The sequence below is a fragment of the Lethenteron reissneri genome, chromosome 41 (genome assembly GCF_015708825.2).
Source record: "Lethenteron reissneri isolate LAM-NWPU_2019-01 chromosome 41, ASM1570882v1, whole genome shotgun sequence".
In the NCBI taxonomy this organism is placed as follows: Eukaryota; Metazoa; Chordata; class Hyperoartia; order Petromyzontiformes; family Petromyzontidae; genus Lethenteron; species Lethenteron reissneri.
In genome coordinates, this window is record NC_083819.1 from 4110439 (window position 1) to 4134689 (window position 24251).

The 24251-nt window shown below is 52.1% G+C and overlaps 1 protein-coding gene across 2 annotated transcripts; it reads left to right on the forward strand.

Moving 5' to 3' along the window:
* The first annotated feature begins 1133 nt into the window (after window positions 1-1133).
* On the forward strand, window positions 1134-23376 carry LOC133352814 (reticulon-1-A-like). 2 transcript variants are annotated; one of them, XM_061568732.1, is made up of 8 exons: window positions 1134-1646; window positions 10140-10175; window positions 15922-16129; window positions 17167-17305; window positions 19219-19288; window positions 19521-19567; window positions 20352-20410; window positions 22079-23376. In XM_061568732.1, the coding sequence occupies exons 1-8, from the start codon at window positions 1427-1429 to the stop codon at window positions 22119-22121; spliced, it is 822 nt and encodes a 273-aa protein (XP_061424716.1). In that variant the 5' UTR covers window positions 1134-1426; the 3' UTR covers window positions 22122-23376. The 2 variants fall into 2 exon arrangements, with proteins under 2 accessions (XP_061424716.1, XP_061424717.1); XM_061568733.1 differs by lacking the exon at window positions 10140-10175 and having other exon boundaries at window positions 1135-1646.
* The last annotated feature ends 875 nt before the right edge of the window (window positions 23377-24251 follow it).

Here is a 24251-nt window from a genome sequence, read left to right on the forward strand (position 1 = left end):
TTTGCTTTACATGTATTATTCCACGCCGTCGTGAATTCTACGCGACGGCCATAACAGAGTACACGTACTTACTCTGTTTTTTTTCGGTAAAGTCACGTAGGTAAAAAAATAAAATGAATGAAAACTAAATTAAATCACGACGTTTCGGGCGCAACACAAGCTTCCTTCTTCAGGTGGGAACAACGTAGCGAAAGCACAACCCCACCTGAAGAAGGACGCTTGTGTTGCGCCCGAAACGTCGTGATTTAATTTATTTGTTTTCATTTATTTAATTTTTTACCTACGTGACTTTACCGAAAAAACAAAGAGTATGAATCCTTGCATTCACGAAAACTTCAAATCTAGAAGTACACGTACTTATTCAGTGTTTTATATTATCTGTGTTTACTATTATCTGTGTTTAATATTATCTGCGTTTAATATTATCTCTGTGTTTTATATTATCTCTGTGTTTATATTATCTCTGTGTTACATATTATATCTGTGTTATATATTATCTGTGTTTTACATTATCTCCGTGTTTTATATTATCTCTGTGTTACATTATCTCTGTGTTTAATATTATACTGCATTGCGGAAACGTGAAGAGGTCGTGGCAGCTACAGGAGGTCTTCATCCAGCAGTGGATTTACCACGGCTGACGATGACGACACCGATGCGGTGTATGACGCATGCGGATCAGCTCCATCCATCAATTCTAGATTTGAAGCTTTCGTGACTGCAAGGATTCATATTCTTAGGTTTTTTTCGGTAAAGTCACGTAGGTAAAACATCAAAATTAATAAAAATAAAATGCAATTAAGATCACGACGTTTCGGAGGCAACACAAGTCTCCGTCATCAGGTGGGACCGTCACAGCCGAATTAGCTGTATCAAGTGAGGCAATGATTCAAGATGTAATCCCTTATAAGCAAGTTGAAGGGGGGGAGGAGAGGGGGGGGAGCTTATCAGAATGTGGTAGTCATCAGTTGATCGAGCAGCGGATCGAGCATGACGATGATGACACCGATGACGCACCTCGCCGTGGGGGGGGGTGAGGGGGGGATGGGGAGGGTGAGGGGGGGTGAGGGGGGGTGGGGGTGAGGGGGGGGGGTATTGGTCTGTGACGTCACGTCCGCTTGCGACATTTTTTTTTCTCCTCCCCCGAGCCGATTTCATTTCCTGCGGGGCGCGGCGCAGCCCTCTTCACACTCCCCTCCCTCGCTCGCTCTCTCTCACTCACTCGCCTTTGTATCTCCCTCGTGAGCCACCACCACCACCACCATCGCATCATCGCCAACCACCATCGACGTCGCATTCCCGCCTTTGTCGTGCGTGCGATCCCTTTCGACCATTAACATCGACAACAACAATTCTCCATTTCGGTCCGTTTCCATTTTCTTCGCCGCCGCCGCCTCATTTCCATTTCGTTCCAACCTCCCTCACCATGAGCGACGAGTCAAAGTCTCTGCTCGACCACGACGACGGCGGCGTCGTCGACGTTTCGACCTCTCGTCCAGGAGCAATGGCAGACGGAGCAGCAGCAGCAGCAACGACGACACCAACGCCGCCGTCAGCCAAGCATGGCGGACACGGAGCCCCGCTCCCCGACTCCACCCGAGTCATCCCCGCCTGCTCCTCTTCCTCCTGCTCCGCCGCTCACGCAGGTAACGAGGAGCCTCGAGAGAGAAGGGCAAGTTGCCCCTTCTTCCTTCACCCTCTTGCTGCACCGCTCCCTGTTTTTCAACGCGCGGTGGAACGATGCGATCCCAACGTGGCCCACCAACCCCGCTGTTGCTGTGCGCGTTAGGCCGATGCCTTGTCATCCCTTAAAGCCAAGGTTCATTATTCGTAACCCATTGCCAACCCCTAAATATCCCCCCTCTTTGGAATCCACAATCCCAACGAAACCCCACTTGTATGTTTCTTAGCCGCCCTCCTGACATCTCTTTAAAAATTCCATCGGGGGGGTTCAATGTAACCAATTAACCGTGTCCCCTCATCCCCTTAATTCCTCGTAAGCCACGATCCGTCTGCTGCTGGCTTGCCAACCGCGTAAGTCATCCCGTTGGGATGCAATGCAGCAGTGGAGCCATGCGGTGTCCCCCCACGCGGTCCGCTCTACCCTACCGCCCAGGGGGCCCACCTCTCTCTTTACTCTCTTGGGACCTCGTATCCCCAATGAGATTCCTTATTTTTCGCGTCTTATCCCCTTAAGTCGGGTAGCCCCCCCTTTATGTATCCTCTTGTGTGCCCCCCTTATCCACCCTGGCCTCCATGATGGGTGGTGACCACGTGTGGTGGACCCAGAACTGCTATTGTAGTTGTCTAATCTTTAAGTGATAATTTTATTTATTAATTATCAGTATTAATCTGTCTTTTTCTTCCACGCGGGGATCAACTGAAATCCGGATTTTTACAAACTCGACCCAAAAAACACTGAATTAATTGACGCAAATTATGAATGTTCGACTATTACACTGTAATCTTAAAAAAAAAATCAGTCCTACATTTTAAAAGGGGAGATTCGTGCATGCATTCATGTTAATGGGAGGCGGTTTAAATATTTAGTAAAATAAACTAAATAATCCTATTATTAGTTAAAATAAATATAATTACCATATGTCCTGACTGTATAGGCCCACCCTGTATTTCCCCAAGGTCTCCATTTGATAAAATATGATTTTGGTTTGAATGCACTTAACTAATCGTACATGCAGCGCATCAATGTGTAAATTTTCTTTGTGTTAGTGTGTAGTAGTAGGCCTACGTTTCTCCATGTAAGGTTATGTATCCCATCGTTTGCTTCTCAATCCATGCCTATAGTTCTCTAAGTCTGGGGGGCGGGTTCTGTGTGTGTGGTCATTCTATGGCAGTGGTTCTTTTTCACCTGGGGGTGCACGCATACCCTAGAGGTGCGAGATGCCCTTTCTGGGGGTGCAAGACATGGCCTGATTTTGTTTAAAAGGTAAATCATCGAACACAAATTAAGCACGGGCGCGTAAGTACAACTACCTTGTTTCATCAAACCCTTTGCATTTATTAACAGATTTTTTTTTTTTACAATTGAGAACCAAAGCAGGTGCAAGGCTGCATTAAAGGCTAAGAACCACTGTGCTATACGGTGCAGCGAATAAAACTATGTTAAGGTCTGTGCGTGTCTAGGCTTATGGGTCTCCGTGTAAGTCTATGGGTTCTTTATGCAAGTACATCTGGGTCACATTGTAAGTCTGTGCGTCTAGGCAGTTGTGTGTTACAGTAAGTCTGGATCTCTCTGTGAGGTGAAGATTTAAGCACGTGTAAGCTGGTTTGCTGTACCTCTTTAATACCAGATCTCTCTTACAAAAGACCAGAGGTGGGACAAAGTCATTGTCATGCAAGTCCAAGTCGAGTCTGAAGTCATCAAATTCATGACTCGAGTCTGACTCGAGTCCAAGTCACATGACTCGAGTCCACACCTCAGAGGTGGGACAAAGTCATTGTCATGCAAGTCCAAGTCGAGTCTGAAGTCATCAAATTCATGACTCGAGTCTGACTCGAGTCCAAGTCACATGACTCGAGTCCACACCTCAGAGGTGGGACAAAGTCATTGTCATGCAAGTCCAAGTCGAGTCTGAAGTCATCAAATTCATGACTCGAGTCTGACTCGAGTCCAAGTCACATGACTCGAGTCCACACCTCAGAGGTGGGACAAAGTCATTGTCATGCAAGTCCAAGTCGAGTCTGAAGTCATCAAATTCAGGACTCGAGTCTGACTCGAGTCCAAGTCACATGACTCGAGTCCACACCTCTGCAAAAGACCACTGTGCAGGTTGTAGATGGTGCTTGCGGGGGTGTTCACGTTATAGGCAGTGCGGTGAACTCCATTGTTGTACTCTACTTGTATGTTCCCGGCCCCTCCCCTCCGTACCTTTGACCTTCACACGGACCACACGGACCAGCGTGAAGAAGTATGCTCCAGCATTCCCCGTCACCCTCGGCACAGTGCCTGCACGCCAACATCCGGCAGTGGATTTTGGTGTATGGTGCAACGTATAATAATGTAATTATTATCCGTAATTATTATATATTATACGTTGTATTGCCATGCGTTCGTTTGAACCCTGCAGCCGCAAGAGTTTTCTAGATTCCCCACGTGTAAAAAAATGGAATTTGCGATAATTCGGTGAATCACCAGCGGAGTGAATCATTACCCCTCTTCCACGCGCGAGCGAGTACATTCTTCCAGACTTTGTACAACGAGTGAGCAGTTGCACCATAATTCCGCAGCCAGGCGTATCACCCCAGGCCCGTCGACAAGACCACGCCGCCCCAGTACGCGCGTCCTTCCACGTGTCCCACTCATATCCCGGATCAATCTTCAGGTTGTACCCGCCGTCCTCGAAGAGCCTTAATGGACTCGCTTCTGCCGACATCTCTCTAATCTCACTGTACTCACCACCACGCACTCTCCTATCTCTCCCCTTTCATCTCACTCGACTCTCCTCCACACCCTTGCCCAACCAACCCAAGGCTTTCTGTCAAAGCCCCCCCCCCCCCACCAGTCAACTTTTGCTCATTGGGAGGCTGCTCTGTCACCTCTGCTGCTCCCATGATCTAAAACACCCCGATGCACCCCCCCCCCCCCAGCAGTTGGTGCTGGTGGCTTCTTGTGCCTCTATTCAAGTCCAGTTTCCCCCCTTTGTCTTTCTTTCCTCTGCCCATGCTTTCTGGCTGTTCCCTATTTGCTCTGTAAAAATACAATCCACTTTCTGTCCAGCATCTTGAGACTGTTGCGTTTAGATGTGCGATTCGCTATTCGTCTGCCCCAACAGGATCACCTTGTGTCCAACCACCCCCTCCATCCTGTCCGATCTTGAGCTTTCTTCTTCCCGTCACTGCACCCACCACCGCCACCACGCCCTTCCTTCAAGTCGTCAAGTAGCACCATTCATCTGCCTTTGTGTTCTCTTTCCCAGCAACCTTCCTCCAGAACTTCCTTCGCCAAGCTTTCACCTCTGAGAAATATCCCCCCACCTTTCCCCACCAATCTGCATTTTGCCCCCTTTTCTGGGTTATTATAATGCGACTTCGCCTCCTTAACCTGCACCACAGCCGCCTAATTTGTCTAGTTTCCTCCATTCCATGCTGGAACTCGCATCTCAAGACCCGCCAGTCGTCTTCGCGTATTTTTCTCCTGTCCGAGTCGCAAAACATTTTTTTTGGGCAGCGTGTAGGACACGACACCGCGTACCAGAATTCATAATTCTGCGTTGGCAGGGACAGTGGGGTGCCAAAGCACACACAACCGAGAACTGAACACATTCTTCACTAACAGCGCCCTGAAAAGGAAAGGAATAAATAGACGTGGTTTCTGGCAATAGGCCCGATTCACAGCAGGGAGATACTAAGGGGTTATTTTGACATCACGTGAACACAAATCGCATTGCCCTTCTTTCTATTTGACCGATTTTAGTGGGATGAGTTTGCGTTTTATCCGCACGATTCGATGGCACTTCCTTGAGCCTGTTCAACAAACGATGTTCCCCTTCCCGCCCCCCCCCCCCAGTGCCGCATGGTGCAGTATCGTGGCCTTGCCAACATTGCAGGCTCTCTAGCGCGAAACTGCCGAGCCGGCATTTAAACGCCTTACCGTGGGCCGCAGCGGCTGGCAGCTCTCCGCATCGGGGCGGGTATTAACTCTGCACGCAAGCGCGTGCGAGCGTAGATGCCACAGTGCAACGTCTTTAACGTTACACGTGCGGTCCTGGGCCTCCGGAACTGCACTGTGGAGGAAATCTTAGCAAGTCACAGATTTTAAAAAATAAATTTTAGTAAAAAAAAATGAACATTGCATAAGTACACCGGCACTGGGATGAGAATGGTGGCTGGAGTGGGGGTCCTGGCCACGCCAAGGCTTAACGTTCACTTTGCCAGCCTTCAAAGGCCGCCTCAAAAGTCTTGTGTCTACACAATCCGTGTAGATAGATTGCACGGGAGGGAGAGAAAGAGGGTTTTTTTAAGCATTGTACACCGACTGTTGGGGCAAATGCTGTTAGTGAACGCCTATCAAGGCCCCCGGCACTTTTGGGTGGTCTTCGTAAGGTGCAGTGGTTCTCGCTCTACACTGCGAAAGCGACGATCCCAAGTTCCGTTCCCTACCACGCCCAATGGCAGTGGAGAGTGATCTCCCCGCAGCAGTGTTTTGGGCCCTCCTCGAAGACTGACGCAGCCTGGTGGTGGGCGAGTATAATATCGGCTCTTGGGAGACGATGGCGGCCGGGCGTGGTGCTGGCCTCACGACACTCTTCGTGAACTGCGCCAGCCTTAACACGTGCTCGCTTAACAGCATTTTCCCTTCAACGGTCCATGAATAGTCCTCTGGGGAACTTTTGTCTTTGTTATTTCATGTTTGTGTTATGTTTCATGAACGAGTCCAGGCAGCCAAAACATCAACGCTATTACCGTTAAGTGTCCAATTATGTTTTCTGTCTCCCGTACTTATGCAACACTCGCACACATACACACGTATAATTATACATTTAATTACATTTTTTTCCCCTCGACTATATTGCCATCGTACTATCCTTGTCGCAGGTCACGTGGTGCCACCTCGTGGTCTGCGTCAGGCTGAAGTGCACTGATTGTTCCGCTGGCACTCGTGTTCACACGTCGTCCTGCTCCGCTGCCACACAAAGCGCTGCTTTTAACGGCCGTCGGCGACGAGACGGCTCGCATCGTACAGGGCGATCCATTTATAGATACCCCCCTACAAATAGTATTGAGAAATTCCGATGGAAAAATCGACCTTTTATTTTTACTGCCCTCTACATCTCCCCCCCCCCCCCCCCACAAATCTCAATTCACTTATTAAATACGTTTCCTCTCTGTGCGATACAGATCCATAGCTTGACCAGAATTTCCATCGGCATTTGAGAAAACGGCAAGTAAGTGGGCCGGGTCTTTCAAGATGCCCAGTGGGTTATCTATAAATGTATCACTCTGTGTATTGCCCTCCCCCACCCCCCTCCCATGTCTGAAACGGTGTCAACGGCACCGCGCCGTGCAGAGCGACGCTTGGTGTAGCTGAGCAACGCCACCGTTGTCGTCGGATACATGCCAGTGAGTGGCACGACCTTTGCCCGATGATTTGATGCGTGTACATGCTTGCGATAACTGAACCAAACTGGCAGCCGTTATGCAGCAGTAGTCAAAAAGGACTTCTGCCCCAATCCTGTAAAGTCTTGATTTTTTTTCCTTCGTAAATTGTTTCGTTTTTTATCACCTTCGCCCAAGTTTTATTCTCGCTGTGCTATCGCCGGCACATCACGTGACACAACCAGACGTGCGTTCCGAACTCCGGAACGGTTTTGCCCCGCCATGTTCGAGAAGGCCCGCAGAGGGAGCCCTCGTAGAACTACTTCCAAGATCCTTCAAAAGTGATGTTTTTTTTATCCACTTTAGCGGAGTGCTGCTGCTGCTGCAACGTTCCCACGCACCCTGGCCCAGACGGGGCTGATGGTTGTGCGGCGGTCAAATCAATAATTCATTAGCAGCGCTGGGATTTAGCCAAGTTAAGCTCTCAACCAAACGTAACGACAATGTGTGCGCGTGTTTTGTGCAGTTGGTCCACTGGGCTGAGGCGCCACCGACTCTACGCTTCAGAGTCCGGATTAATCGACGGCGGCCGAAACCCGGCTGCTAACCCACAGACCGCTGGCGGTGCTGATTTGGCGTCAATGACCCCTGAACCCCCACACACATGGCCACTTCTCTACAGTCGCCACATTCGTTTTGTTTTTTTCACAGGCGGACGATCAGATTGTGGAGGAGACCTCGGCAGCGTGTGCACACTTGTTCAAGAGGAACTTTGCTCCCGCGCCGGCTAGGCTAAGCACATTTAACGCTCCCGCGCCTTCGGTTTGTTCAGCAATGAATGCCGCTGGGCGTTTCCTCTTTTTTTTGGTTGTTTCTCCACGATGTGCATTTCAGGCACTCAAAGATCCCCTGGGCAACGACCTCGTAGGAGATGGAGCGATGATATCGACTCGCGTCCATTACCTTGGTGGATAATCGCATGGCCGCACTGTGGGAGGTGCTGGAGAGGCTTGGGAAAACCTACATCCCGGAGTGGATTGACCAAGGCTGGTGACGATTATGATGATGAAAAATGCGAAGGCATTATGGGTATAAATCATAAACTGGTATATCTCACTTGGGCATGGCATGTTGGCAAAATTGTAAAGTTTAATTCAGATATAAATGAGTTGTCCACCTGCTTGATGAGTGAGAATTTTAAGACCTCTTGTCACTGTGCTGCTGGATGAGGGCCTCCCCCATGCCGTTTTGCCCCATGGGGGATGGTTGACCATACCCTTCACCATGCTGGTCACCACGGGTGGCCGTAAGGGGGGGGGGGGTGGCGTCAGAATGTTTATTGTGTTTATGCCCGTAGTTTATTGTGCCAATACCTGTACCATGACTGGCACTGATAAAGGAGGAATGCTTGTAATCTACCACGGGGTCTGAAGTGCTCGGACAAACTGACTTTCCGTCCACGCTAGTCTGGTGATGGTGCATACACTTTGATGTATGCGCTCAAACCATCCCGACTCGTTCCATAAATGAGCCCTCTTTTCAAAATGACACTGCACGTTTATTATTATTTTAATGGTCTTGTCGTTCTTGACTGACGTTGCCAATTTTGTGACGCTGTGCCCCTCGTCACAGGGCTGTTCTAATATATTTTTTTACCTCCTTAGAGCGTCGTTTGGATGAGACGGGAGCTCTCGTGCTCCCTCCATGCCGCCGCGATTTTATAAAGCGATGTAAAAATGACGCAAGATTTTTATCTCGCGTGGCTGCTTGCTTTGCTTTTCCCCCCCCCCACCACCTCCCGGCAGCCGGCATGCACGTGGCAATGTGGGAAGAGAGCTTTGTACAGTGCACTGTAATCAGCCGACCGCACCCCGTGCCCAACCACCTGAGGTGCCGTTCGTTGTGTGACGATTGATGTGACGTTTTTGGCAAGGCCGGGCCGGCTGGCTGGCAAGCGCCGATACCTGGAGGCAAATTTGTTGGACGCAAACGGGCCGACTATTTTGGTCTGCTGACGGGGTTCGTTTCCCCATTGATTGGCGGCCTAATTGTCCTTGCATGGGTGCAAGGTTAGAATAATAGTTGACACGCTTCGCTGGGTTTTATAGTTTTTGCTTTTTTAAACAAGGAAGCCTGTGTGTGTGCGTGCCTGCATAAGGCCTTCATAGGTGCTCGCTCTAACAGCACTTGCCCCAACAATCTGTTAAAGGCTACATGGGGGATCTTTTTGTCTTGTCTTTGTATGATGTTGCTGCAATATGTTGTGTACAGCACATTCTCGTGGCTCTCACTCGCCGGTGCCATTACAATTGCAGTGCAGTTCGGATCGGCGCGGCGTCCAAAGGCAACCGCACCTCGGCATGCTGCGCAAAAAGACATTTGGGATGCACATCGTGGGAAAAAATGAGACGTATTTGTGCAATATGTAAGTATTGTTTTTGAGAAGAGACAGGCATAGGTAGAGCAGAGAGTTTTTGGACCTAGGCTTGGAGAGGACGGGAGGGTCAAAAGCACAGGTGGTTGGTGGGAGAGCTCCAAACTTGCAGAGCAGCAGAGGAGAAGGAGCGACCTCTTGCCGAGCAAAGATTGACCCGTGCCTTAGACACCAGTCAATCTTGTTGGATGAGGGGGTGCGCGGAGGGGGGAGCAGAGTGCGATGAGTGAGGTTAGGCAGGGGCGCGTCTATTGAAGACCTTGAAAGACGGTGGGTGGTGAGTGCCAACATCAACATTTTGTCTGGCGTTCCAATTGGGAGCCAACGACTGGATGGTAGTCTCGGATTTGATGTGGTCTCGTTTACGCCGGGTCATGGGGGGGGGGGTTGGAGTGAGGAGTCTGATTGACAGCGCGCGTTTTTGGATGGTCCTCTGAATGCTCCGGTTTTGACGTCGCCGTTCAAAGCCCGTCCGCGTGCGTGTGTCCGAGCGAGCAGCAGGCCTTTCCCCGCCGTTTCGATCCGCAACGCCCCCCTCTGTGATGGATTGATCCGTTCGATCGTCTGTCGTCGTCGGCGTTGCTGTGGGCGCAGTGCGATGTGTATATTTTTTTTACAGCATTGTATGTTTGTTTTCTCCAATCTGCAGGTTATGCCTGCCTAGCGCAGTGGCTCAAACCGCAAGGTAACGTCGTCGACGATCTTCTTTAGAAAAAAAAACACCCCCAAGAGATCTGAGCACGGGTTAATTACCCCCCCCCCCCCCCCCACATTGAATCTGTTCACTGTCGGTGGGAAGGGTGGCTCGGTGATGATCACACTAATCCAATCCTCACCTCATCCTTGATATTAACGACTCGCTGTAATCCTGATTAGCTCGCGTCTCTCACCAATGTGCACTGTTCGGTCGAGCACAATCTCCGCTTCTCCCGCGGTTTCTTTTTCTTTCGAACGTGTTCGTAGATCCCTGACTGCTCTCTCTTTGTCGCCCTGCCAATTCAAGTTGTTTCTGATGCTTTCCTTTCCCAATTGTTGTTTCGTGTACTCATGCTTATAATCGAACCGCAAAGCGTCGTGTAGATAATCGTAATAATGTATGTACGTTGAGCTTCTCTCGCGCCGCACGTAGCCAACCGTGCTAATCGGAGGTGCTGGGAAGGACAACAAACTAAATACAAATAATTATAATTACAACCATGCCCAGTGCACATTTGTGTTCGCTTTGATTAGTCCATTCCACCGTCGTAGCGTATTAGGCCCTAACGATCAAGGCTTGTAGATGTCAGTCATGATTGTTAGCATGTTCAAGTGATCGAACGTGATTTTGGAATCCCCCAAATCGATTCCCAGAGACTCAAAAATTCCACGTGAATTTCTTGAGTGACAGCTGACGTGCAATCGCTTTTGTGATGATGACGGTGATGACAATCGTGATGATTCAAAGTGATCTGCTGCTCAAGTGATAGCGTTGAGGCGTTTGCTTGTATCCTATGTACAGCCCTGAGCCAGGTTTGGAAATTTGACTTGTACGTGGGGGAGCGGTGGCAAGTCTCTCCAAAGAACAACCACTGCCGTTGACTTACCCACAAAGTGGTACTCATTTTATGAACCCTCGGAGGAATGATGGGCTGAGTCCCCGAAAGCAGGATTAGAAACTCGCAACCTTCCGGTTGCTGATTTTTTTATACGACGATTCAAAGTGATCTGGTTGTGAGTTTCTCGCCCTGCTGCTGCTGAGCCACTATTTTTAGCGGCTGAAATTTTGACCCCGACCGAGAGAGGGAGAAAAAAAACTTTTAAAAAATACGTGGTGTTCGCACAAGGAGAGAGGCTTTAGTGACCTTAAGTGGCGACTCGGCTGTGCGGGAACGCCTCGAGCGCATGACCGATTTACGACTCTAGAGGAATGCGATCAGACCTCCCAACGCCGAAATACCGCTCGCCCGAATCGCGGTGGGGGGGAAAAAATGATCTAATCCGCCCGTTTGCTGTTCGGGCCACTTCACCGTCGGTAACCACACCCGCACGCACTGGCCGTTTGGAAAGACCTTTACTGGGTCTCTGGAGTTCACTCACACGGCCCATCTACCCCCCCCTCCCATCCAACCCGATCGATGGGTCGATTTGCGACTCCGCGTTTGTGTTGCGTGTTTGCCATTGGCGGTAAAATTGGCGTTTCGAAGTTTAAAGTCGAGCCGAGCGTGAACCCGCTTGCGCTTTGAAGTCGGCAGCGGCGGTTGCGCGCGGCGCGCACACACGTCAAGTGGGCTTTCTCACCTCGCTGGCTCACGGCCACGGAACGATATCCCGGTGAACGAAACGACATCTTCGTTTCACCACGCCCGCCGCTGCTCGCAACGATGGAACGCGGCTTGCCCGTTGGGACCAATTCATGCTTTCATGGCACACTCCAGATGCACGGGTTCTCGCGGGAAGGGCTACGTCAGCTATTTATTAATTCAGTGTGGCGAGATGTTATTTCCGTCGCCTGGTACGCAGGAGGGGTCGTGGGTTCGATCCCGACCCTGACGCACGCCTGTAGAGTTTGCGTGTGCTCCCCGTGGTCGTGTGGAATTTTCTCCCAGGTCCTCCGGTTTTTCCCCCTCCACATTTAGAATCGAGTATTTGGCTGCTAAACATTTCCACGCGTTAAGCCAACTTCGTGGAGCTATACTTTGTGGCCTGGACGCTTCTGATAGAGAGCTATATAGCTCGTTGGACCTTACCTGCTAAAATAAAAATAGTTTAATTTGAAACTTCCCCTCCACGTTTAGAATCAACACGCTGTTAAGATTATTTGGCTGGTATAAATTTCTGCATGATAAGCCAATTCTCGTTGAGTTTCGATACGAAGCTCAGTGGGCCTGAGCTGGCACCATCACCACACTAGCGGCCTAGTGGAGACGCAGACGCCCTTTAAGTGGCCGTGCCACCTCGCCAACAGCCAAGCGTGGTGCCTTTCAGAATAATATTGCCATGGACGCTGTCGTGCGTGCTCCCTATCCGTTCAGCTTTAGCTTTTTGTCTTCAGTTGCCCCTCCCCGCACCCACCTCCGATGAGCACGGTTGGCTACGTACGGTGCGAAAGAAGTTCAACACACGACATAGAAACAGCTTTTCCCTCCCCCCCCCCCCCCCCCCGAGGCTGGCCTTCAGCCATCGGACTTGGTCGTGGACATAAGAGCCGTTGTGTAATGCCTTCCGCGAGAAGAAATGTGTTCCTAATGAGTTGCACTCGCTTGACAACAAGGTTTTCTTAGAGCCACGCTGTTGGCAAGCGCCCTCCTATCCGCAGCCCCTTCATCTGCTACACCTATTGACTGGCCCCTAGTCGATCGTTGGGAATGACTATTATCCGAATTCCGCCATTTCACAGCTTTCTGTGGATACGAGGAGTCGCCCGAATAGTGGCGGGAATATTCATCATCCTGCGAGGCCACGCTCATTCACCGATAACGAGTCGTCCGGAAGTGGTCTCCCAGAAGTGCAAAACATTCGTCATGATACGAAGGGTCGCGCAGATGTGTCGACCAAAATCCTATCGTGAGCTTCGACCCGCGTGCAACTGAGAAGTAAGGCTCTGTTTTGCGGATGGTAGGATCTGCCGACAGCAACCCCCTTCACACGTCAATGCAGATATGGGGGTGTCACTTAAATGTTCACGAGATGGCCACAGCCCCCACTCCACAACTCCCCACCCCCGGGCCGTGTGGTAGCTTCGTCCGGCTTGGCATCCAGATCCCCCGTGGGGTGCGGCGACATCCCCCCCTCTCCTCCCCCCCCACTGGCAAATTGGAACAATTAAAGCGAATGTGGCGGCGGTGGTGGCGCGGTGAGAGAGTAAACAAACACGTTTATCTATTTTTGTTATTTTTGAGCCAACGACCGCACCCTTTGGACTAATTTGCGGCGGTGACGCCATCCGTTGCCCGGGTCATGCCGTCGTCCAGAGAAGAGAGGCCCGTGCGATCGTTTGCGACCTGGTCCCCCCAACCGACCTACATCACGCGCACGTGGGCACACGAGGGCACGTCGATGAGCTGTGGGCGGACGTGCCGAGTGCTGTAGCCGGCCGTTGTCGCACCGCCTCCCGGCCGATAGAAGGGCCGGACGTGTCGTCGTCGGCGACGTCCCAGCGCAAATGGATGGCCACGATTGCCAGGAAGGGTGGAGAGTCGTTCCTTAGACGAGCCGAGGATTCGTTGGAGCTGCGGTGGAGCGATGTTAGCTTTTAGCCTGGTATACGGGAAGTCGTGGGTTCGATCCTGTATATTTGGAGTTTGCCTGCCTCTCTCCCCTTGGTCGCGTGGATCTTTCTCTGGGTCCTCCGGTTTTTCCCTCCACATTTATAAACATGCGTTTAGAGTATTTGGCTGTCGTAAAATTTCTAAAAGATAAGCCACTTCGTTGAGATATCATTTGTGGCCAGGTTGCTTCTGAAAAATAAGCTACATAGCTCAGTGGGCCTCAACCTAGTAAAATAAAAATAGATTTTAGTTTATAGTTTTAGCTTTCACGAGGGCAGTGCTGCCCAGAATTTCCCGGAGGGGCCCAGAGGTGAAGGCCTGGGGCATAATGCCACCACGTGTTGTATGTCCCAGCTCGAGGGCATCGTCGGCGCAAAGGTACGGACGGCGCCTCCGATTAAGCACGGTTGGCTGCGCGCAATGCGAGAAGTTCAACGTGCATCCACGCGCGCAGCGCCTGCGGCGTGCATGGGATGCGGCTCCAAAGCCCGCCGGCGTGCCTGGGGAAGGAGGGACGCGTGGCTCGCGACCATCGCTCGCTCGCACCGGAGCAGCGCGGGGGTGTCCGCCAAACGGACGGAGCCAGTCGAGGGAGAACGAGGGCGGAGAGAGATAACGGGTTCGCTCAGAGTGGCGGTGGCCACGGCCACGCGAGGAAACCTCATCAAGCACAAACCCTTCCCGCCGGGGGTCTTCGTGCGAGCGCGCGTCTCTGGCGCGAGGCTGCGCCATCACGGCACGAATCTTCAACGAGATTGGGCCGGCGCGTGGTGACGGATCTTCGCAGCGAGCGAGCCCGTCGATGCGACGGGACGGTGGCGATTTGCGAGCCGCGGCCCATTTAGTTGTTGCGGCTTGGGATTTTTTGTTTGTTTTTCCCTTCCGCCGCGTCGAGAAAGCCGAGACATTAATAATGCACGCTGAACAAGGTGTAGGGCGCACTCTCGCCGGCGATCGTTTGGCCGCCCGCCAGCTCACCCCGCCGGCTCGCGCCGGAAGTCAACGCGTTATTAACGGCCGCACTTTCACATCGGCGGTGCGTTGGGGGTTCGGAAAAGGCGAATTTAGCATGTGTTAGCATGCGTCATTTTGCACACGACCTGCCACAGAGAAATGTAAATTCACATGGTTTTTGAAAATATATATTCTGAGCCGTAATTTTTGCCCACAATTTAGTCCGACACCAAAATGTTATGTTTCCGCGGTCTGTACGTGACCGGACTGAGACAGCAAACTGACGGCACTTGACAACCCGGTATAATCGCAACGCGAGCCTTACGCCTCTGTGAGTCTATGGCTCCGTCGGTCATTGGTGAGCATGCCGAGACCATTGTCTGGCTACACTTGAACCACGGTTAATCGCCTACAACCGTAACCCGGATTCAAACCAAGAGTATCGGCGGTGCGAGCTCGGCGCTCTGACCTCTGACCCCCCGCCCCCCATACCCCCGTTCATGAGCCTTCGATCCACGTGGCGACGTCACGATCCCCCGGAACGCGACGCAGCCCCACGTTACGTTGCGTGCGAGCCCCCCCCCCCCTCTCCCAGTGTAGGATCAGCGCAACAGTTTCCCAACGTTAGCGACGCGTAAACTTGCTCGCTGCGTGCATTTGACTATTGTTACTTGGCCAGTCGCGTAACCGCCAAGTCATAACAACCGCGGTGGCGGCGGCAACGGTGGGAGCGGCCTTCATCTCGGTCGTTCAACCCGTGGCACCTTGGTAGAATAAAAATAAACTCGTTTAAAAAAGTTTATTTAACGATTTTATTAACAACTTCGTTTAACTCACGGTCGAGAAGTACGTCAATGGCGACGCCTGCTTCTTGGGCGAGCCGATTCCACAGTTTAGGGACCGCGGCGTTTTTGACCTACACAAAAATATACATAAATAATAAGGCGTCCATACAAAATGTAAATTGCTTTAAAGTAGCGAATTAATTTATTAATTGATGCCGATTTTGATACAGGCATGCATTGTCACCGGATCTGAGTACGTGTGCAAAATGTGGAATTGATTGGACAACGAGAAGTGGGCGGCATTTTGATGACAAGATTTGACCGACAAACAGAGGAATCAAGTAAAACCGTTGAAAAAATAGCTTGTAGTTTAGTTAAAAAACTCTCTGATTCCAGTTTCTCTTGACCCCCCCCCCAAACTCCCTCTCCACCACGCCGCCCGCAGTCCTGGACCTGCTCTACTGGCGTGACATCAAGAAGTCGGCAGCCGTGTTTGGCGGGAGCCTCCTGCTGCTGCTGTCGCTCACGCAGTTCAGCGTGGTGAGCGTGCTCGCGTACCTCACCCTGGCCGTGCTCTCCGTCACCATCAGCTACCGCGTCTACAAGTCCGTGCTGCAGGCCGTGCAGAAGACCGAGGATGGACATCCCTTCCGGTGAGATTGGGAGGGCGGTGGGTTGATTGGGACGGGGGGGGTGGCCTACGCCCGGTTACTATGACAACGTTGACGGCTGCCATGCGCCGTTGTATGCGTGCATGTTGAACTTCTTTCGCGCCGTACGTTGCAAACCGTGCTAAAATCTGGAGGTGTCGGTAACTGACGGCGATGTCCCGATGGTGCCGGGCTTGGGCGCATTTTGAGGAGGCCGTGGGAAGCGTCGGGAAGGCTCCGCCGGTCGAAGGTCGCGAGACAGACCCAGGTGTTACGGGCTAACTGCCCGAGACGACTGGCACGCACCTGCGCAAAGACAAAGATCCCCTATTTATATCCAGTATGGTGCACCTATAAGGTGGTTTGGCCATCGTCACACCCAGCTACTTTGTGTCCCCCAGTGGTAAAATTTGCAGACCTTAGGTGCTCCTTTTAAGGGGGAGGCCTAGAACTTGCACCGCGAGCTTTCGCGATTGATAAACACACCATGCAGGGAGCGACGATTCGTTTTGAACTCGTGATTTTGGGTGGTGCCTCTGTGTTCCACGTTACGGAGCGAGTGCTGAGTCGCGCTATGATAGGAATCTTGCACGCGCGAGTGTGTGTGCGTTGCGTTGAATGCCACGCACCGTTACAGTTAGCATCGCCGCTCGGGAGACAAAGGCGGCCGGGCGTGGTGCTGGCCAACCACACACCCTCGTGTGCCTTGCCGACCTTCGTAGGTGCTGCTCGCTTAACAGCACTTGCCCCCAAAAGTCTGAAGGCTATAACGGGGGAACTTTGTCTTTGTTCCACACGTCGTCACAGTACACCGATTGCACGTCGACAGTAAGAAGATTCTACGACCCTTTTGTCAATCTGCTGCTGGATGAGGGCCTCCCCCATGCTGTGCAGGTTGTGGAGGTTATTCAGCCATACTTCCCCACCAACCGCGACCGGTCCGTCGATTCTCTCTTGTGACTCTGCGCGCATCGCGGTGCCTTGGCGGCGTGGGGTAGCGGACGTTGACCGCGATTGCTGCTGCGCCTTGCCACCTGCAGGGAGTACCTGGAGGCGGACCTGGCCATGTCTCCCGAGACGGCCCAGAAGTACGTGGACACGGCGCTGGCGCACGTCAACTGCCAGCTGCGCCGCCTGCGCCGCCTCTTCCTGGTGCACGACCTCGTCGACTCCATCAAGGTGCCCGGCGCGAACGTCACATCGAGCCGTCCGGCATCACCCGGCACCACCAAGCGCCACACCGGATGACGGCAATAGCGTGGAAGCATGAGAGCGCACCGCTAAACCGGTTTACCCGTTCGTCTTCGGTTCTGCCTTTCGTCGTCATCGTTAGCAGTACCAAATCGCGCTACTCAAGCTATCTGTATCATCGTTGGTAGCAGTCATATAGCACCGTGAACAATGTCAAGGTTCACGGTGATCATCGTCGTGGTAGCCAGGTCGCTGTGGTACCAACCGCGATCCTGGGTTCAGAGTGCGTTGTCAAGCGTAGAAAGGTGATGGTCTCAGCCCGACTCTCAGTGGCTGTTACCAAAAGACCACCATGTTCATCTTGGTTCTATATACGAGTTGGATTCAACAAGAATGACAACGTCGGCTGGATAAACATTACCTTGGTGGACTAAATGTCATTACAAGGGATCCCCAGAGGTAGCTCTGCTATATCTACTTCAGTGGGCTGTTCTCTCACACGAATGACCACACTGTTGTGCGAGAGTTCCAAATAAAACGTCGGCGTCAGCCATGGTCAGTGCACTGCTGAATGAAGGCTTCCCAAAGCCGATGCGATTTTGAACGATCCCCCCTCTCCCGCCCCAGGCCACCGTGTCGATAGCAACAATTGGGAACAAAATGTAGACATCGATCTTGGCTCTAAGAGCCTCTCCGGACAGAGCTGAGAGCATCGGACGTGCAAACGTGGTGGTCACGTGGCATGCAGGGCATGATGGGAGCCGCGCCTTTCTGATTATTTACGAGCAAGCATTTGCGTAACATTACTTGTCGGAAAATACAGCTGTCTGCGTGACGTTTTTAGCAGCGGGCGCTGCGCATGGCAAAGACAAAGTTCCCCCCCCCCCCCCCCGTGTAGCCTGAACAGACTGTTGGGGAAAGTGCTGTTAGCGAGTCGCACCTGTGAAGGCCGGCACGGCACACGAGGGGGTGGGTGGCCAGCACCCGTGCCAGGCCGCCTTTGTCTCCCGAGTGGCGATGTTTACACACCGCACCGGGTACTCGTTTGAGGCCGAGTCGACCGAGGGGAGGCCCAGGACCGGTCCAGATAATCGGATAACCGTCACCGATGTTGGCCATGAGCGGGGGAATTCGAACTCGGGTCGCCGGTTTCGTAGCGCCAACACTACGCTACTGCTCCCCACACTGCGCCGGGTGAGCACGTGGGAACGCGCACGCACTGTGCGGCTGTATGCCCGTTGCCCGGCCACCGTAAATCACTTGGGGGGCCCCCCGTGATTCCGCGGGGCGGGAGGGGTGCCAGCACGCGCGTCTGGGCGGCTGCCACTTTGGTGTCGTGCCCGCATGTGGCGAGCCTTGCAATTGAGCCGCCCCAATTTTTTTTATCCTGGCGTGGAAGTCGCCGTCCCCCCCCCCCCCCCCTCGTTTAAACTAAAACGAAACTATTTTTAATTTACCAGGTAAGGCCCACTGAGCTGTGTAGCTTCGTTGAGCAAGTGAAAGCTCAACGAAGTGGCCGATCATCATGTGGAAATGCATAGCAGTCAAATCCTTTATAAACGCACGTTAGTTTTAAATGTCGAGGGTAAAAAAAAAGAGGACCCGGAGAAAAATCCACGTGACCACGGGGTGGGAGAGCGACACGCAAACTCCAAATATACAGCAGGCGTCATGAATGGGATCGAACCTACGACCTGCATACCAGGCAATCTGATATGCAGGTCGTGGGTTCATAATAACAATAATTTTGCTGTGAACGTTTGAGCCGAGGTTGAGTTTGCTGCCATTCGCGTTTGGCAGGGTGAGGAGGAGGGAGGGGGGTGGTGGAGGTGGAGGTGGTGCGAGGTGGAGGTGGGGGGGGGTACGTGCTTTGATGGACGGGTGTTCTCCGTTTTCTCCAGTTCGCCGTTGTGCTGTGGCTGCTCACCTACGTGGGTGCCCTCTTCAACGGCCTGACCATCGTCATCCTCGGTAAGGCGGAAGTCCGATCCCGCGTGGAGTGGGGGAAAACTAAAAAAAATTACTTACAGCCTCTTGTTAAATCTGTTGCTCGGATGATAGTACGTGAATGTTACCTTACCGTGCTCTCCTTATAATCTGGAGAATATCGTATTTGCATTTATGTCCTGTACAAGGCAGTGTTGATGTGAGTAGTGTGCCGCGATTTTCGTAACGTCCTTTTTCGCCTTTTCTGCGTTCCCAGCTTTGATCGGCGCGTTCACAGTCCCCATGGTCTATGAGAAGTACCAGGTACGTGTGAATTGATATTCTTGAACCCGAGACGGTTTTATATGACTGTGGCACGGATGTGCTTCTGCCCTCGTCTGCCCACGATTGCATCACCGATAAAAAAAAAAAATTTTATGAAGGCTGGCCAGCCGGCTGGGGTGGCTTTTTGAGGTCAGAGCGCCGAGCTGCGGGACTGCGCACTGAGTTATCCTGAGTTCGACTCCAGACAGCTGCTTGTGATTAAGCCGGCACCTGCCCGAGTCATAGATGATTGCACGGGAAAAAAAGCCGTTATTTAAAATTAGTTTTTCCACTTAATTTGGTAGATTCCCCCCCCCCCCCCTGCTCCAAGCCCTAATCCAGCAGTGGATTGTCAAAGGGGCAAGGACATGGAATTGGAGGTCGGGGTGCCACGGTGGCGAGACGTTAACTACCTCGTCTGGTATACAGGAAGTCGTGGGTTCGATCCCGACCCTGATGCCTGTATATTTGGAGTTTGCGTGTGTCTCTCACCCCGTGGTTGCGTAGATTTTTCTCCTATTCCTCTGGTTGTTTTCCCTCCAGATTATTTTGCTGCTATACATTTTCACGTGATAAGCCGCTTTGTTGACCTATCATTTGTGGCTGAAAATGATTCGTACAGCTCAGTGGGATCTTACCTGGTAAAATAAAAATAGTTTAGTTTAATTTACGTGTTTTTTATTTCTGCCGTTGCCTGCGTCTTTTATTGGGTTTACGTGGCCACTGTGCGCTAATCCGTTTGTGTCGTCAACCCCACACCCGCCCTCTCGTCCCTCCCCCCCAGGTTCAGATCGACCAACATGTGGGGCTGGTGCGGAAGCACGTCGGCGCGGTCGTTGAAAAGTGAGTCGCTCGCTCGCCATATCGCGACGGGCACGGGCCCTGCTCACCCCGCACGTAGATCCCCGCCCGTGGGTGTTGCCGCGGCGGCGAGATGGTAACTACCTCGCCTGGTATACAGGGGGTCGTGGGTTCGATCCCGACCCTTTGATGCCTGTCGTATATTTGGAGTTTGCGGTGTCTTTCTCCCAGTGGTAGCGTGGATTTTTCTGAGTCCTCCCCCTGTTTTTCCCCTCTATTTAGAACCGACATGCGTTTAGAGTATTTGGCTGATATAAATCTTAATTTGTCGCCTGGTTGCTTCTGAAAGAGCTGTAGAGCTCAGTGGGCCTTACCTGGTAAAATAAAAAAAAAATTTAAACAGTGGTCAGCACATACTGGCTCAGGTGCTGGCAGTCATCTCAGTCGGTCAACCCATGGCACCTGGGTCTATCCCGTGACCTCCTGCCAGCGAGCCTTCGACACGTCGCGTGGCCTCAAAGTGCGCAAAGCCTGGCACAAGCGCCGTGATGACGTTTCCGCCACTTCATGGCAAATGTCGATTCGAAAAAAAACAATAAAATAACTATCGGTACCAAGGCTCCCTCAAGGGCATGCCGGAGGGCATGTGGCACAGTTTTGTGCCAGCTATCCTAGAGTGCGGTCGTGTCGCTACAGTTCTCTGCGGTGAGTACAATGTCTTTAAAAACAGCGGCGCTACGCCTCTCTAAATAAGCCGCTCGTGCGTTCCGAGATTCAGCGGTGAACGGGACCCCCACCCTGTAACCTGCAGACGTCTCTCAGCGGGAAAGGGTTAATACCTTAATATTCCTGCATCCTAAGAGGTGCAGGCCGCTGCATGCAAAACGCCCGTACCCGTTGCCGACATGCTGCAGTTTATTTGCAGTCTGCTCTTAGGCGAGCGTAATGTTACACGCCGGCGCAGATGATTGATGGTGGATTCAGGACATCGTGAATAGACCTCCCGTGTCTTTAAATACGGTGCCCGACGTGCACTGTAGCGTTCTCACGATGACAATTCAACACGACGTTAATGCTCGTAGCTGGATGAAGGCCACCCCATGTCTTGTCCACCCCGTGGGGATTTTCACTGGCCATACTTCGCCGCGCGGGTTGTGGCGAAGGGCGAGCGGGGAGTAGCAACCGGTTCTAGGTGCCGCACTCGCCAGCGGTGTCGTTGCCCCCGTGGCCAGGAATCCAAACTCTCGTTTCCGGCTCCGTAGTGCAGCTTCCAAACTGCTGTTGCCCACCGCTTGCTACAAATTTGCACGTGATAAGCCGCTTCGTTGAGCTGTCTTGTGTGGCCAGGTCGCTTCTGAAAAAGAAGTTCATAACTCAGTGGGCCCTAACCTGGTAAAATACAAATATAGTTTTTTTGTTATTTCCTTACCGTTTCCTATACTTTGCACTCCTATCGTGTTTTTGTATTGTTTGCTGCTGTAACGTTCTTACCCGCCTCTAATGGACATCTTTAAAAGAAATAAAAAAAATTATAGCTTGTCGGATTCCTCCAGTATAAAGCAATATCCTGATGCGAATCTGACATGTTTGCGAATGCGTCGGTCATCGGCAGAATGTTGCTCCCCGCTTTTGTGTCCTTGATGCGATGATGAGATGTAAGTGAAATTCACGATTGCGTCTCTCCCCCTCTCTCTTTATCATCTTTTGCAGAGTTCAAGCTATGATCCCAGGAGCCAAGCGAAAGGCCGAGTAAAGCTGAAACTAAGAAAAGCGCACATCCGCAGCAGATCGTAGTTGTCTTCTACCGCGCAGCAGTGAGCTTTTAAAACAACAAAAGTCAATAAAATAAATCGGCAATGAGTACAATTAATGAAATAAGCAGAGTGGCGTGACACGAAAGAAGCGCAGCGTGGCTCTTTGTGTGCGCGCAAATTTAGACCCCCCCACTCTCCCCCCCCCCCCCGTCCTCCCCGTGGATTTTGTGAGCAACTTAAAAAGCCGGCGAAGTCGGTCTGTGTGTAAAGATTCCTTTGGTGGCGTCTGTGTCCTTGCCGTGGCAGGGCACGGGCAAGTCTCCGTGTGTGGCACATTTAAAACGCTCTTCTCACCAGATTACACTTTTTTTTCTCCCCCCCCCCCCCCCCCCCCCCCCCCGTTTGTGTTTTTGTTTTGCCTTATGAGAATTGTAGCTATCGAGCTTGTGTGCGTGCGCGCGCACGTGTGGGTAACGTTGCATGCCTCTCTAGCGTAGGTATAGGGTAGGTAGGTCGGTTGCAGCACGTACACAGAAGACGATCGCGCTTAACTTTAGCAATCGGCCAGAGCAGAGGGTCCATTCCCGGACAGTCATTTCAGGCGCCGTGGCAAAGACCGCCCGCACAACCGCTTTGCCCACAATCTGAGCGAGTCGTTGCGGCGGCGGCGACGACGTTGAACGGCGCGTTGTCCGGGCTATCCGCGACCAACCGAGAAGAGACCCGTAGCATGCAGATTGCGCGTCGTGACGGAATGCGTCAAATTGGCTCCACATTGCCGTAGGAGATCATTTGAATGCTTTGAGTGTCTGCTGCAGGCAACCGGTTGCACGGATGTCCCACGTGTTAGTGGTCCGGTTGCACGCAACCAAGCATGCGCAACCGATTGCTTGGCGGGGGTGGGGGGGGTGTGGGACGCGGCCCAAGAGCTTTGCTATCAAAGCGGCAGTGTGTGATTAGTAAAAATCCGGCGGCTCGTGTTTTTCTGTTATTCGCCCGTCGTGATCGTATCCCCCCTCCCCACCGCTGTGGTTAGTGCCATGAGTCGTGACCACTAGGCTTAGAACGGTAGATTTATTAAGGCTTTAAACACCGTGTGAAACTCCGCTAGCTTCTGATTTGATGTTAGCTCTCTCTCGCGAGTGCTCGTCCAGCACAGAGGTGTTTCGGGGTGTGCGTCGACAAATTAGCTGACGAGATCTGGCTCCTGTACCCGCGTTCCGTGTCGCCAATAAATGTTCGTGTCTACCACCGCATTGGGGGTCCCCCCCGCCGCGTTTGCGTTTTGTCGCGTGCGATTCGATGTGCGGTCGACGCTTTACGGTCTGGGTTTTTATTCGCGTTTTCCCCCCGGATGTATTGCTTAACGGTGCCGACCGATGGTGGGGGGGAGGGTGGGCGAGTAAAAACTGTCCGGGATTCGCGTGCGTGGCACGCGTCCGAAATAATTAAAGGCGTCCTTCATTTCAGGCCTCGGTCCGTCGACGCAGTCGTCGCCCACTTAACCGACCTCAAAAAAAGTGGCCAACGGCGGAAAGAAACCGTTATCCTCTTGGCCCATGTTCAAGCGGTCGCTTAGATTTTTACCCCCCTCCCCACCAGGGTGTCCCCACACCATCAATGAGTTCTATGCATGCGCATGCACGCTCCGCAACTTGCGCAACAGCTGTACTTTGCGCAGCTGTTACCAGAGAAACACGTGGCAAGGCAGCGATGTCCTCGTGAAAAAAAAAATGTAGGGTCGGCGAGTGGTGGTGTTCAAGCCTTCCTCACCAGGTGAGAGAAACCTTCGACTTCACGGCTCTCTTGCAAGAGAGACCTGGCTTCCAACACCCAAAGACATCGATAGAAGAAATAGCCAACAGACGAAACTCATATCCTATTTGCAGTGGCTTTAACCGCTTAGAACTCGCACTGCGCTGTGAACCTGGTGACCCGAGTTTGATCCCTGCCCATAGCGAACAGTGGCAGCAGTGCTGGGCTCCCACCAGACAGACATGTTTTTGTTCATGTCACCAATGTTGGCTTTCATGTTAACTAGCATGAATGCGAGTGGGGGTGCGCTATGCTACGCTACGAAGCCAGAAATCCGAGTTTGATTCCCGCACAAGGCCACCAACGCGCCAGTG

What these genes read in the sequence shown, in the direction of transcription:
- LOC133352814 (XM_061568732.1), top strand. Translation starts at nt 1,427, where the DNA reads ATGAGCGACGAGTCAAAGTCTCTGCTCGACCACGACGACGGCGGCGTC. An exon ending in ACCTCGTCGACTCCATCAAG is followed by an intron (nt 17,306 to 19,218) that starts GTGCCCGGCGCG and finishes CGTTTTCTCCAG; the next exon opens with TTCGCCGTTGTGCTGTGGCT. An exon ending in TGGTCTATGAGAAGTACCAG is followed by an intron (nt 19,568 to 20,351) that starts GTACGTGTGAAT and finishes CCTCCCCCCCAG; the next exon opens with GTTCAGATCGACCAACATGT.